We start from the raw sequence: 16,678 nt of genomic DNA, 5'->3' as shown, positions 1-16,678 counted from the left end.
ATATGCATAAATGTCATCCTCATTACCTGCACCATTCAAGTATAGTGAGTCTAAAGGCTCACCAAGTATATGCAGTAAAAATCATGAGATTTCAATTATCATTTAAACGTAACCTAACATAACATAACATAACATAACATAACATAACATAAACTTATCATTTAGTGATGAATTATGCAAAATTGTGGCAACTATCATAATGGGAACATTCATCTTTTCTTGTTGATCAACAATCATATGGCATTACACCTCGTAATTTGTTCATTCATTTTCTGAGGCCCCTCCGGAGCTCATCCCGGAGTACCTAACCCGTCCATTGAGCCGTATTTGGGAGGGCCCCTCCGGAGCCCAAACCGGAGTACCGTTCTCGTATTGCCATCACAAAGACATATAATACATCAAAATATTTTCATGCATCAACATATCATTCATTTTTCATATCATATCATTATCATTTCATCATAACATTCCATCTTTGTATGACTTGTATGCCATAAAACATTCATCAAAACATCATGATTCCTTTCATAAACTTTTATGTCGTGATCTTAAAAACTTACTCGATAACTTCATGCATATCATAGATGATTAAAAATCATACTTGCATATTGAACATAGCTTTCATGAATGAACATAGGTAGGTACATGCATCACATAGCGTAATCGGTCTATGTAAGTTGTTCTTTTCGTTCTTGACTTAAAACTTGAAAATTTTTGCATAAAAACTCTTAAATATATTTTAGAAGCCTTAAAAAATCATAACCATGAATTTATGACCCTAAAATAACATAAAAAAACTTCAAATCAGAAGGCCATGCGCGGGGGCGCGGGCGCACATTCTCTACTAATGGGTCTTCTTGTTCGTTATTAAACTCTATTTTTCAGTCGGAATTTGGAAAGGTGGTAAATATGAAAGTTGTAGCTCTGGATCTTGGATTTCCAATGCGGAAACCCTCACCTCAATTGGATTTTGCAGTAAAAAGTTATACTAATTCTCCCGTGATGTGTCACTGCCGAAAATTCAAAATACTCGACACACTTCGGGAAGATTTTTACCAAACATCCAAAACGATTTTGAAAAAACTCAAAACATGAAAATTTTAGACATTTAAACTATATTTAAAAAAAATTAAGCCTAATCTCATTTGGATTAGTACCCTAGTCTTGATCCTCAAAATCGTGACGAGTGTCGTTAATCCGGAACAACCCAACACATGTAACATTTCAAAAATTTAACTCAAACTTACTCAACACTTCAAATTCAACGTATACTTTCAAAATAATTCCTTTTTCAACTCTAAACCATAAAAATCCATCAACACACATCATTTATCAAGAATTTATCAACAACGACTTACGTATCACGATTTCGTAAAAATCATAACTCCATGCTCTTGAAATTCTTATAAATCATGCATGCATACATACATAATTTCATATCAAAATAATTATATCTTGAATGGTGGTTTAAAAGTATTTAAAGTGCTTGCCTTGATTTGGAGGTTGAGATGATCCGGAACTTCGGAGACGAGCTAAACCTTGAACAAACTGGAAACTAGAACCAAGATCTCACTTGGATCTTGAAGAATTTGATGAAGAAGATGATAAATAGTGAGGGGATGCCAAACAACTTGTAGAGGAAAGAATAATTGCTGAATGATTGGATGGTAAGAGTCAAGGGAATCATTAAACATGTAGGGAAATTGGTTGTTAAGGGTGGCTTTTAAACTTTAGTACATATCGTGAGTCAACTATATAAAATGCAGTCAATCACACGTCTCGACTCGTCTAATAAAATAATATCCCTCAACTCATACATAAAAAACTTATCAATATTATACTTAAAACGTTCGTAAAAATACGCTCTATCACCTCGTTCGTAGGTAGTCTCGTCCTGTGAGTTCAGAATCAAACTCGACCTGAAACCATTAACTTAATCGAAAGCGTTAAACATAAAATAATTATATCATGAAACCATAATAATTAAATCATTGACTTAAAAAATTTAGGGCATAAAATCATAAAATTTATTTTAAAATCATCTTATGCGAGTTTAGTGGATTTGGATCTTACAAGTAAACAACCAGAACTTCTGTTCACAATTAAAAGGAGGAAAGGAGATGGTGGCAATGAAGGCATTGTGATCAAGAATATGTAATAGAATTACTTGGAGTTGTTAAGGAGAATAAAATAAGTTTTTGATCATGGAGATGCTGAGGAAACAGTTTCGACATTGCTGATATTTGGTTGCTCCGCTAATATTGCAAAAACCAGCACGGATATAAGGTAATTCCTGCTACCCATTTTGGTGTCCAGTGATGTTCTTCAATTAAAGGATTTAAATTTATGGTATTTTAAAATTTTCAACTGAGTATGTTAATTATTATACTGAGATTTGTTGTGGAGTCTATAGTTTAACCTAATGACCTATGTACTTTGATGCTCAATAACATTCCTACCACCGGTGATGTCTAATAACAAAATCAAGCAACAAGAAAGAGATTGCCATATAACAAGTTCTTAAGTCATCTTAAACTAGCTTTACAAAGAGTTTTTTTTGGCAGATGCTTTCTAACAGTTTGTAATTTGATGAGCTTCTATATCATAATTTGGATTTATTATATTTTTTTATAACAAATTCATTGCTAAAGACAAAAAAAGATTTCAAAAAAATTAATAATAATGTTTTCAAAAAATAGTTTTCAAGGAATCTATCCATTTTTTGGATATAAATTATCAAAGCCATCACCTAAGAAAATATAAACCAAGAAAAAAAAATTTAAAATAAGAGCGGACAAGGAATCTATTCCAATTCTGAAGACAATTATATTCTCATGGACTTCAATATAAAAATAAGATGAACTCTTGGCTGTAGAAAATAATGGGGAATATATAAGTCATGCACCCCTCCTAGAATCAAATAGAAATTGATTTTCTGGTTTAGAGCTTTAAAATAGAATAAAACTACTATTTATAACTGCCTAAACTACTCACACAGTCACACACATTGAACAAATCAGTCTACTCATGGATAAGAAAAAAAATTACTACATTAAATTGCATTTCACAAAATACTTAATTTCTTGCAGGCTAACATATGATGTCCTCGGATGATGTTTAAGGTTCTGAGTTTTTTGGACCTAAGTATGATGTGATTGTTTGGGTTCATGATCATACGAATTGACAAAATTTATAAATACATAATATATAGAGATATAGATATATTTATATATAAATATAGAGAGTGAGACAACAAACATATAATTTAACTATATTGTAATATGCTAATAATATGGTCATTTTGGGGAAATGTGAACATCTTTACCATTAGTATTGATAATATGCTATGTTTTTTTTTTTTTAATTTACGGTTAAATTTTTTTAAGGTTACAATTTAGAAACTTTTAAATTATATTTTTAAAAGGTCAAATACGATCTTCACTATTTTAAAATTTTTCTATATTGTAATATGCTAATAACATGGTCTTGTTGATAATATGAAGATTATTCTTTTTAATCTTACTACCGGAAGAATTACTGGTTTGCTGAGTTTAAATTATTTGATTTCATTCAGGTTTCGTTTCTTTTTTGGGTTTTACATCATATGATTAATTTGTTTGTTCAATGATAAATTTCCCGCTACCTCCATCTTCGAATCATACTTTTCACCGGTGCTTTAGTACATTGATATTTGTTTACTTTGGATGTCAAATTTGGAGATATAAAAGGGAATCCCGTTCAAGTTGTGTCAAAGTCACGTTAACGAGTTTTTTTTATTTTTGCTTTTTTTTTAAAATAGATTACTTTAAATACTTAATTTCATGCAAACCATCCATTTCCATATTGGCTTCCCTGTTTATGCATGTTACATGTTTTCTCCTTAAAATTATCTTACAAAGATTTATTAAATATATATTTTTTCATTATTTATCTTTAATGGGGATATTTCTTTATTTCAGCCTCTAAAAGTAAAATCAATAGTGAAAATGGTAAGTAAGTTGTGATATGACAATTTATGTTTTTAACATTACCTCATTTACTTGAATCATTTAAAATTTAGCCTTTTACATCTACTTCTATCTTTTACCTCATTTCGTATGTACATCGCTCAATTGGATTTAGAAAAATAAAATTTTTGTTAGTCTGCTATAGATCAATACATACAGATATGCACTAGAATTAATACATTTATTTCCTTCATCATCCATTTGTTAATTTTTAGTAATAAAATCACTACAACATTAACTTGCTTGAAATATCCATCTTTTTCAGATGTATATTGACATAATTTTACCATACATCATTTGGAGTCTTTTATATTTTAAAAATAACATTATGGTTTGTATTTAATTGTCGATCATACTGAGTTATGACATGCCAAATATCACATTAAAGTCTCACAAACTGCCCGCCTAATGCCTATTATCATAAAAAACTCATCCACGGTCAACAACTCAAAAGTAGACACAGAAGTAAGTGTTTCTCCAAATGAGTAGCGTCAATTGTTTTTTCCATGGTAAAAACAGTAATATGTTTAAATAACTACGAAAATTCTATCCAACATGCATACGTGTTACCGCAAAACTTAGTTTATCCACTTTCAATGTGTTTTTATACATAATAAATGTTGATTTCATTGATTACTAATTCGGATAAACTTCTGTACCTTCTCTGAATCTATATTCACTTTATTAAATTCAATAAATGCATTATTCTATTGAGAGTTGCAAGTGATATCTATTATATGTTTGTAGAAATTAGTCAGTGAATTAAAAAACTCGGTACGTAATTCTAAAAAAAAACAAATTATTTCCAAACCAAACTTTCTCAATTATCAGAAAATATTTATTTACGGGGTTATCAATTGTGTGGAATACAAGTACTTCGTTTATGCATTTATTTTATTCCCCCGGTCATTTAAAAACCAAAACATAATTTTATGTATTCTTTCATTCTTTTTCACGTATTTTCTTTTCTTTTGTTAATTATTATTTCATGCAGTCCGATATCTATGTTATCAGCTTTTGTACATCTGATTTCTACATCATTCTTTACTTATATTTCTAATTTCTTATTTACTTGGGTCTTAACTCATTTGTTACTGTGAAATGCTATATAGGACACAACAATGCCTCACTCTCCTTCTCAAAACAATCAAAACAGAGTCGAATGACGTCAGATACGTACAATTCGTGAACGTAATAGAAGACATGTCATGACACAAGAACAACGACAAAATTACGTCCAACGACGCCGATCAACGTATGAAATAAGAAGAAACCAATCAGTTATACAAACTACTGGAAACTCAACGGCTATTAATCCCTCGGATTCTACTTCTAACCGCCAAGGTATGATAAACTATGCACAAAATTTAAGCTACTCAATAAAAAAATTATTATTATTCAAATTAAACATGTAAAACTATTTTAATTAAATTATGCTTACCCACGCAAAACACGCACACACCTAACTTTACATCCATTTAATGTTATGTAGAAAGACTTCAGCAACGGAGAATATCTGATCGTAACAGAAGACAATCAATGATCGAAGAAGAAAGATTCAATTATTTAGCTCGCCGTAGAGAATATTACCAAAGAAGAAAATATCCTAATCTTACCTCATCCACACCCTCATCCACAGCGGATGATTCACATCTATCCATCAACAACTTTACTACAACAACTACAACAAATGTTCAATCAATACCAAACACCGATCAATTACGTAAGCATCTTTTACACAAAATTAAATTCAATATAAATATTTTAATTACTCAGTTTTACATTATTGTCTTTAATAAACCTACATTTATTCAATTGAAACCATCAAAATTTCAACATATACTTATTTAATAGAATACAAATACAAATGACCATTTTTTTTTGTTCATTCCAGGTCCTAATGCACCTACAGTGAGACAAATCTGTCGTATAGAGACAATACCTTATCACACTTTCTCATCAAACTTTGAGACATGAGGTACTAGCGGACAATATCCAACAAACTTTGAACAACCAGGTAACATTTATATATAATCGTTCAAGACTAAAATCTTAGATAGTACAAATACAAATTAAAATTCATGTTCTTCATACCAAGTTCTAATACAGCTACAGTGAGACAAATTTGATGTGTAGAGGCAATACCAAATCACACTTTCTCATCAAACTTTGATACAGAGACTACTAGCGAACAACATCCAACAAATCTTGAACATCAAGGTAATTTTTTATATATCATCGCTCAATACTAAAATATATATATAATGAAAATTTTTAGGTATTAATTCATTGCATAAATGCTAAAATATAACTTTTATTATTATATTTACTCAACACTTTTAATATATATATTTTACAATAAATTACATTCAATATAAATATTTCAATTACTCAGCTTCACATTACTGTCTATAATAAACCTTCATTTATTCATTTAAAAATAACAAAAGTTCCACATAAAATTATTTAATATAATACAGCTACAAATGACAATTTTTGTTGTTCATTCTAGGTCCTGCTGCACCTACAGTGAGACAAATCTGTCATATAGATACAATACCTTATCACACTTTCTCAGCAACTTTGGAGACAGCCGACAGGAGGTACTATCAGACGTCATGCGACAAATTTTGAACAAGGTAAGTTATTATATATAAAGGTAACTTATTCTATATTATCGTTCAAGACTATAATTTTATATATAGTACAAATACGTCCAAATGAAAATTTATGTTGTTCTTACAATGTCCTGATACAACTACAATGAGACAAATCTGCCGGTGTAGAGGCAATACCAAATCCGACTTTCTCATCAAACTTTGAGACAGGAGATACTAGCGGACAACCCCCGACAAATGTTCAAAATCAAGGCAACTTTTTATATATAATCGCTCAATACTAGAATGTATCATGAAACTTTATACATATGAATTCATTGCATAAATGCTAAAATAATTTCTATTATTATATTTACTCAAACATTTTTACTATATATATAATACCAAACCTAGCTACTCACACACGTTGTATTATTTACAATTTTCTTATTAAATTAATAGATTTAAATACGAAAATTATATGTGATCCATGATTTATATATATATATTAATTAATTATAATTATATATTAATAGAATTTAATATATTCAATAAAAATACATTAACCACATAATTCAGGAAATACCAAAGGAAAAACATTTAAAAGACAAATATTTTTCTTTAAAAATAATAACTTTGTTTCCAAAAGTAGAAATTTTGTGAAATAGGAAAACCAAATTCTTACTATCAGCTTCTCAATATTGATAAGATAGATATTAATAACAAACATAAATAAATAAAATAGATAAAATAAATAAAAAAAATATATGAAACACATTGAATGAATTACTGATAGCCAACCAGCATTACCTGACAATCACTAAAAACATCCTACTAAAATTACTTTGCTAAAACTGAGAGATCGAGCAAATTAATTGATTTAACAAAAACAAAACAAAAAACATCTAAAATTCTAAACCTCATATGTTAAGATAATTAATGCCATAAAAATAAAATTAATGTACACAAATATAAAAAAACAAACGTGAAATGAAAAATTAAACATTAAAGCCGTAAAATAGTTAAACCAACCTGAAATTATAAAATGAATTAGTAAAAAAGATAACTAAAGGACGATTTGGCAACACATGTTATACATATAAGTGATGATTAAAAAAACTAAAAATGATTTCAATTTATCTATTAATTGGATGCATTGATTGGATCTTCATTTGTTGTATTTAATGATATTTACATTCTTCATAGATAAGATGCTAGCAGAAAAAATTGAGGGGACAAAACTCATTTCACTTCACAATCTCATCTATTGTCATAAATTTTTGAATTTTAATTTTTTAAAAACTTCGTTTAAAATTTAATATATGGGCAATGGACATATACGCATAAATAGATTCCTTAATCAAAAATTGAAAAGTAAAACCAAAACTATTTCAATTTCAATAATCCAATATTTATTTTTATTATTACCACAGAAAATAGATATACAGAAAACAACAGTGATATTAGTGTTCAACAATATCGGCGTCCACGTCGGTATTGTAATCTAGCAAGAAATTTCAATGAATATCTACAACATTATCGATGGCAACTGCCGGACCCAACAAATTGTCAAGCTTTGCTATTTCATGGCGAAACATCACAACTATGTTGTAGAAATGGACGGACAAAGCTAGAATTTATTCCTTCACCAAATGAATTCCAACAACTGTTCGTTGGAGAAGCAGACACTTTTTGCATTGGATAAGAGCATATAATCATGTTTTCTCATTCACGTTAATGGGGGTCAACATAGACCAAACCTTGGCAACTGGTGCAAATGGGATTTATACATTTCATGCTCATGGGGCAATATATCACTCGATCGGAAGTCTTCTACCTCGTGAAAATTATAGACCAAGGTATCTACAGATGTGGATTGTTGACACAGACCATGAGATATATAATAGACTTCAAGAAAATCGCGAGCTCAGGCAGGATTTGTTGATCAAGATACAAAACATTCTTGATTTACATAATCCATTCGTTAATGTCTTTCGACAAATAGGTTGTAAGACCCGAAAATATTAAGTTATTAATTATGGAATTTGAGAATTAGATTCCATATTTTGGGCAAATATTGATCTGAGAAGTTATGAAAATTAGAGATTTAATTTTCGAGCCGAAAATATTTAATTTGAGAATTTACGGATTTTGAGAATTAAATTCCGAGAATTCTTAAATTAAAAGAATAAATATTCGATTTGAATATTTATGGAATTTAAGATTAAATTCCAAGTTTTGGGAATTAATATGATTTAATTCGAAAGTGAAACCCGATCAGGGGTTGATTTCAAAATATCGAAGTTGCAAGGGCTAAAGTGCAAAAGATCGGAATTATTTAATTTAATCCAAACTTATTTAATTTTAATCCGGTATATTTAATTTGGGAATATTTAGAGTTTTTATTTAAATTCTAATATTCTTAAATTATTTAGGATTGAAATTGAATTAAAAAGAGGGCCGAAGACTGAATTGCAATTTATGAAGTTCTAGGGACTAAATTGCAATATTGACTAAAGTTATCTGATTTAATTAGATTTGTCAGCATGTATGCGTGTATTCCACATATTTAATTCAGAAAGTTTGAAGCAGAGAAGCCGAGACCTTTTTTTTCTTTTGAATTGCGATTTTCAAATCATCGTAACTTTTGATCCGATTGTCCGATTTCGATTTCGAAAATTATTCTGAAATCCTTGCGACGAGGACTTAGATTTGATGTGAGTATTTATTTACTTCGGCATGTGTTGAATATTGAAATATGATCGAGATCAGAAATTGTTGTTATGCGGATGTTTTTGAAATGATATGTGGATCGTACCGAAACCGAACCGAGAAATGAACAGCTTATGAGTTTAATATGAATTCCAGCTTATATTAGATGATTATAGCTGCTGATATAAGGATTATGATGATGTTTTGCTGATTTGAATATGCGTATGAATTGTATTTGGAAATGGTTTCGATATTTCGTCGGTTACCGATTTTAAATCGCTACGCCGTCGATTAATGTTTTGAGATCGTTTTGATAGCATATGAATGATCTGAGATCTTCTTTGAGATTTTATTAATGATATAGCAAATTTATTCCTTAGTTTCAGACTAGTTTTGAAGGCTAACGACTCAAGACTTTGATTTCGAACCAAAGAAGAAGAAGTCGAGGTTTGAAGTGATTTTGATTGAAGATATATTGCTGATTTTGAATCGATTTTGAAATGATAGACTTGAACGAAGTTTGATATGAATGTTTTGATGTTATGTTTAAGATTTGAAGCGTTCAAAACAGAAGAAATACGAAGGTATAAGACGACATCGCGAGTTAGGGATTTGAAACTCAAGAATGAAGCTTCTTGAGTTGTCCCGCTAAAATCACATGTTTATCTTTTCGATTTGATTTTGATGTTGTCGATCCATCTCAGGTAGTTGATCTTTGAGTTTGAGTTGATATGATTACGATATGATATTATATTGAATTGATTCTATGCCAAGATCTGAGGCGATCTTATTTTCTAGTCTGAGACGACTATGATAGATGGATATCCATATCTAGATCGGTTACTAATCTTGGTGTAAACGATGTTATATGAATCAATTATTGATCGATATATGCGTTCTTTATTCTATTGTCGAGTCGATTATGATTAGAGTCGATATGATTTATTTAACGCTTTATATGTCGATTATACTGGGAATGATTTCTCACTGGAGTTTATCCGGCTGTTGCTTTGTTTTGTATGTGTGCATTGCAACAGATGGGGCAGGAGCTAGTCTGATAGGACATTGACAGCTCGGGAGCGAGACTTAGCAAGTGTGGACTTGGGTTTAAATTGAAGAATGGTATTTAGATAGCATCGAACTTGACATGAAACTTATGTTTTAGAAGCTCACTTTTGAGACTTGTTGTAGCTTGTAGTTTCGTGCTTTTTATGCTATTCGTTTGATGTAATAAATGCATGATTTGATGCTTGAAACCTCTTACATGTATATATGCATGTTTTCAGATTGTATAACATGCTTGAAATTGGTGTTTAATGATGATTCTTACCTTGCTCCATATTTGACAGCAAAAAATCGATTCTATGATTTCTCTGGACAGGGTGCACGCTCGATCCCGTGAACTCGTAGGATCAAGCGCGACCTATAAATTTTAAAATTAGAGAATGGAAAATTGGAGCTCGCTCGATTGTGTGAGTACATGGGATCGAGCACGGCCTGAAAATCCTAAAATCCGAGAGCAGAGGAATTGGGCTCGCTCGATCGGACGAGTTCATCCGATCGATCGAGGTTCTTGAATTTTTTTTTAAAATTTTTTTTAAGCTCTTGGTTTTAATATTATTTTAATATTTGATTAATTTTTTAATTAATCATTAATTGCCCTAAGATTAGATTAGCAACCCGAGGTCCCCACAACGATCAACGTCAAGACATACCTAAATGCAAGATCATCATTAAACAATAAGCCCCTAATCAACATCAATACAGTCTACCAACTGCTTCTCAAGTCGCGGCTGTTATTGTCGACAACGAATCTGCAGACAACTTTGGCAGTAGAGATATTGTCATACAAGGAATCAACGGACAACTTATGAATATTCAAGATAGTTGGATACTATGACCCCTTAATATACCCACTTCTTTTGCCCTACGGAACATATGGCTGGGATATTAACAACCGAAATATGGATGGTACCCGATTAACATGCTTAAACTACTATGCATATATGCTACAGGTTAGCAACACATCCAGAGTTTTCTACATTTCCTATCCAAGTATATATAATTTAATTTCACTATTCAATGCATGTTAATAAATTTTAACAATAGATACGGGAAAATTCTCCAACATTACTTGTTCGTGGAGCACGTCTATTGCAACAAATGTATTCGACAACTACGTCAAGATTGAAACACAAAGACTGAGGTGGATACGTTCTAATCAACGTAACATTCGGTCTGAACCTTACCAAGGACTACAAGATTGTTTAGATGGGGGAGAAAACAATGCAGGTATGGTACCTTCATAAACATAATATTATTATTTCGTGTATATTTTTTATTTTAATATGACTAACACCTATAATATATAGGAAATGTTGGTCATAGAATTGTACTTCCATAATCTTTTACTAGAAGTCCACATGACATGTACCAACGATATCAAGATGCAATGACTTTGGTACAAACTTATGGAAAGCCAGACCTAATGATTACAATGACATGCAATCCAAATTAGAGCGAAATAAAAAATCAATTATATCCTGGGCAATCTCCTCAAGACCGTACTGATTTAATTACAAGGATTTTCAAATCCAAATTTGAGGAATTTAAGAAAGACATTTTGGATAGAGGAGTGTTGGGAAAAGTTCAGTCTTATTCATATGTCATTGAGTACCAAAAAAGGGAATTGCCTCATGTGCATATATTGGTCATTTTTCAGAATACCGACAAGCTGCAAACACCTGATGACTTCGACTCAGTAGTGCATGCTGAAATACCTTCACAGACTGAGAAACCCAATCTATATGAAATTGTTATCCATCATATGAAACATGGACCATGTGGAGCACTCAATCCTAATTCTCCATGTATGAGAGATGGTAAATGTAAGAAAAAATTTCCAAAACCATTTGTCTCACATACTTCTCGAGGAATGGATTCATACCGTTTGTATCGAAGACGTGAAGGTACACAAGTACAAATATATGAAAATGATCAAATCATGGCTGACAACAGCTGGGTCGTCCCTTATAATCCGTGGATTCTGTTGAAATATGATTGTCACATAAATGTTGAAGTTTGCGGCGGTATCAAATGTGTTAAGTACATATACAAATACATTCATAAATTAAAGGACCTGACCGAGTTGCATTAGAGGTACGTAATGGACATAATTTTGATGAATACAACAATATGTGGATGGAAGATGGATTTCCGCACCTGAAGCTCTGTGGCGAATTTTCTCATTTGAATTTAGTAGGTTGTATCCTGCTGTAATTAGGTTGCAATTACATTTACCAAACCAGCATTCCATTCAATTTCACTCAAACCAACACATAAGTGATGTACTTGCAAATGATGGAAACACAAAGACCATGCTCACAAATTTTTTTGCAAATGAATTGTGTTCCCGAATTGGCTGGAAAGTACTTATATAGGGAATTTCCACAATATTTCACTTGGATACAATCTCAAAAAGAGTGGGTTCCTCGAAGAATCCAAAATCAAGTAGTTGGAAGGATATATGTTGTGTCCCCATCAGAAGGTGAGAGATTTTATCTTCGCATACTTCTCAATAATGTTTCGGGTTCGAAATCTTTTGAGTACTTGATTACTGTTAATGGAAATGTATACACAACCTTTAAAGAAGCAGCTGAAATTAGGGGACTTTTGCAACATGATGATTATGTGCACCACTGTCTGCTCGAAGCTTGCTCAGTTAAAATGTCATCGTCATTGAGAATATTATTTGTCTCCATTTTGTTGTTTTTCCAACCAACCAGGGTTCGATAACTTTGGGATGAGTTCCACACATACATGTCTGAAGATTATGGAATATCGATTTCAGCTAATAGTGAATTCATTGCAAATAAATGGCTTCTTGAGATACGAAGATTTTTGCATCAATAAAAAAAAACGCTCGATGATTTTGATTTGCGATCAATAAATGTAGCATTTTTATCAGACCACCCACTTCCAAGAATAATTGAAGATGAGCTTTCAATTCAAATTTCAGATGACGATTTGAGATCTATTGAATATTTGAATGCTCAACAAAAAATGACATTTGATTCTGTCATACAAAACATTATGTGCAACCAACCAAAACTATTCTTCATTGATGGTCCAGGAGGCACTGGAAAAGCCTTTCTTTACCGTACAATTTTGGCTCATGTCAGAAAGAGTGGAAAAACTATAATTGCAGTAGCGACTTCTGGAATAACTGCAACATTGTTACCTGGGGGAAGAACAGCGCATTCACGTCTACAAATTTCACTTAAACCAACAACATCAACCCTTTGTACGATAAAGAAACAAACAGATCTTGCTGAGTTAATAAGACGTGCAACAACAGTAATATGGGATGAGGCTCCAATGGCAAACTGTTATGCTTTCGAATCTGTCAACAAAAATTTTCAAGATATTATGGAAAATCATTTGCCATTTGGAGGAAAAATTATGGTTTTCGGTGGAGATTTTCGACAAGTATTGCAAGTTGTTAAACTAGGAACTATGAGAGAACAAATTGCTGCAAGCATTTTGAAGTCAACATTTTGGCATCGTGTCAATGTATTACATCTTCAACAAAATATGAGATCTGCAGATGATACTGAATTTTCAGAGTTTCTGTTGAGGATAGGCAACGGTTTGCAACATACAATCAATGGAGACTTTATAAAATTTCCTGATTCCCTGGTCATACGATGGGAGAATGAAGAATCCATTGACAAGTTGATTGATTTTGTTTTTCCAAATATGATCAATCACGTAAACGATGCAAACTACATGGTTGGCAGAGCCATTATTACCCCAAAGAACTGTGATGTTGATAAAATCAATGAAATGTTCATCTCAAAATTTCCAGGCGAAGAAAAAGTGTATACATCTTGGGACTCCATTGAAGATGACAATAACAATATTTTTCAAGAAGAGTTCTTGAATTCTCTAAGTCCAAGTGGTTTTCCACCTTACAGAATCTCACTAAAAGTAGGTTGCCCAATCATGTTATTGCGAAATGTTTCTCCTGAACTAGGCCTGTGTAACGGGACAAGATTGATATGCCGCACTTTTGGAAGAAACTTTATTGATGCAGAGATCATAACAGGTCCACATAAGGGTACCAGATACTTTCTTCATAGAATTCCATTGAAAAGTGAAGAAAATTCTGGATTGCCGTTTGAGTTAACAGGTAGACAATTTCCATTGAGATTGAGTTTGCTCTTACAATAAATAAATCACAAGGACAAACAATCCCTAATGTTGGGATCTTTCTTCGGAATCATGTGTTCAGTTATGGGCAGCTATATGTCACTCTTTCAAGAGGAGTTTCTCAACAATCTACTAAAATTTTGGTCAAAGATGGAAATCTACATTCTGACAATGGTGTTTACACAAGAAATGTCATCTAAAAAGATGTGTTATTAAAAAATATTTTTTGATACAACAACTTAGAGTCAGTGAACTATCCTTACAAAAATATAAAATAACTTTTATCTACAAATTGTTACAAAATCAATCAATTTATTCTGCTATGCAGGTGACCAAATTCATTTTCCCGGAACTTTGGTGGCTGATGAAAAAACTGTCATTGAGAACATAAAAGATATTGATACTACTACATGTCAACATACACCTCCTGCTCAATCTTATAGGGTAAAATTTAATTTCAATATTGCAAAATTCAAAGATGATTATGATGCATTTAACTTTATAAACATTGTAGCCTCGAAGATTTCAAGTGATTAGTCCGGGATGGAAAACTACAATAGGTATAAATGCATAAGACTTCAGAAGAGTGATTTTAAGAATTGTTCAGAAATTAAAAAAACACGTGTAAGTCAATATGTGTCTTTCAGCACAATTCTTCTTCTTTTTTTGACTTTTTTTTTTAAATATATAACATAACTTTTCCCTATATAATTTTTGTATATTAATGTTCCTTTCTTACAGAAACAAGCGAATTGTGTGGGTAGAAGGATGTGATTCAACTGAGGTACACTATCAAATACTAATTGTTTTCTACAATATGCGCTCTTTTCCAAATCTATTTCGATTTTCTTAATTAGTCTCACGTAATAATTGTGTAGAAAGGCATAGCGGCTAGAAGACAATTAGTGGAAAATACATTATTTAGGTACACCTATTACTCAATACAAACCACAATTATATTGAAAGATGATTTATCTACATACATAATTTAATTGACATGTTATTTATGGTGATAGGAAAAAAATTAGACAGAAAACGATCATGATATTGAAGTGGTAAGAAACATCATTCATACTACAAAGACCTATTATATTATGAAATATTTCAATACACTACAAATCATGATTAAACAAATTCGGTTTATTTTGCAATTCTACAACCACTACATATCAACAGAGCCAACATCCACGTGAAAGTCATCACGTAAAGTTTTTTCATATGTAGGGAGTTCAAAAAATCAAAATAAATATACTTTATTTAACAGTTCCAAGTTGATGATTATTACTATCTCTTAATATTTTCTACAAGATGTAGACCCTATACTAATTTCTTGAAGTATTGCTATGTTATTTTTCCGATAATATCCTCTTTCAATATCCATAATGATTGCGTCACGTGGGTAAATAAACGTATCCACTAGGATCTTCTCCAAAACAATCGATCAGTTTTTTATGCGCCAACGCACAACGAAATCTTCCCATTTCCCACTGCACTCTACTTTTCATATTACCGTTTTTTTTTTCGTTATCTTCCAAATCAAAACACATCCAAGGTCTGCCATCATTTTCATTGAAAAAATATCAACAATTCATCGCTCAACACACAAAATGTTTGGAAATTTTTAAGAAAGCAAAAAGTAAGATGAATATTTGTTCTTTTCTTTATTTTGTTCGTGCATTTCAGAAATTTATTACTGGAATCCTGATAGTACATTGTGTTTTTCTTATTTTGGCGTGGTTTCGTTAAGATTTATAATTTTATTTGTGAATTATTCACTAATATTCGTGTTGTATGATCGTTTCCTATTCCCAAATATCGTAAATATTGTTCGAGTTAACTAATGTTTCATCAACTAACCCTTCAAATCATCAACTGTTTGACAAAATTTCTCGAAAAATTTAGTTGTTTAATTAATCCTCCTAATATGAAATTCGCAAATTCCAAATTATGCCAACTGTTGGTTAGCAAAATCTGTGTATTGCATTTTAAATTTACCACTTCAAATGTTGGCTTATCCCGTTTTTTTGCTTAATTTTAAAAGCTTTGACAAATCATGTTATTGATGACATGTATGTGGTTTACATGTATTTCAAACCCAATGAGATTTCTAGCATTGCAAAGGATTTTGAGGAGCCTGGATTTCTTTCTCCC

The 16,678-nt window shown here is 31.4% G+C and overlaps 1 protein-coding gene across 1 annotated transcript; it reads left to right on the top strand.

The window, feature by feature from the left end:
* Positions 1-12,715: 12,715 nt before the first annotated feature.
* Positions 12,716-15,064, top strand: LOC140862594 (ATP-dependent DNA helicase pfh1-like). Its single transcript, XM_073265626.1, has 3 exons — positions 12,716-13,016; positions 13,284-14,507; positions 14,856-15,064. Exons 1-3 carry the CDS (start codon positions 12,716-12,718, stop codon positions 15,062-15,064), a joined length of 1,734 nt encoding a protein of 577 aa, XP_073121727.1.
* The last annotated feature ends 1,614 nt before the right edge of the window (positions 15,065-16,678 follow it).

Source organism: Henckelia pumila, chromosome 4 (assembly GCF_033568475.1).
Source record: "Henckelia pumila isolate YLH828 chromosome 4, ASM3356847v2, whole genome shotgun sequence".
Taxonomy (NCBI): domain Eukaryota; kingdom Viridiplantae; phylum Streptophyta; class Magnoliopsida; order Lamiales; family Gesneriaceae; genus Henckelia; species Henckelia pumila.
The sequence above is the reverse complement of the archived record's forward strand: the minus strand, read 5'-3'. Positions and strand labels throughout refer to the sequence as shown.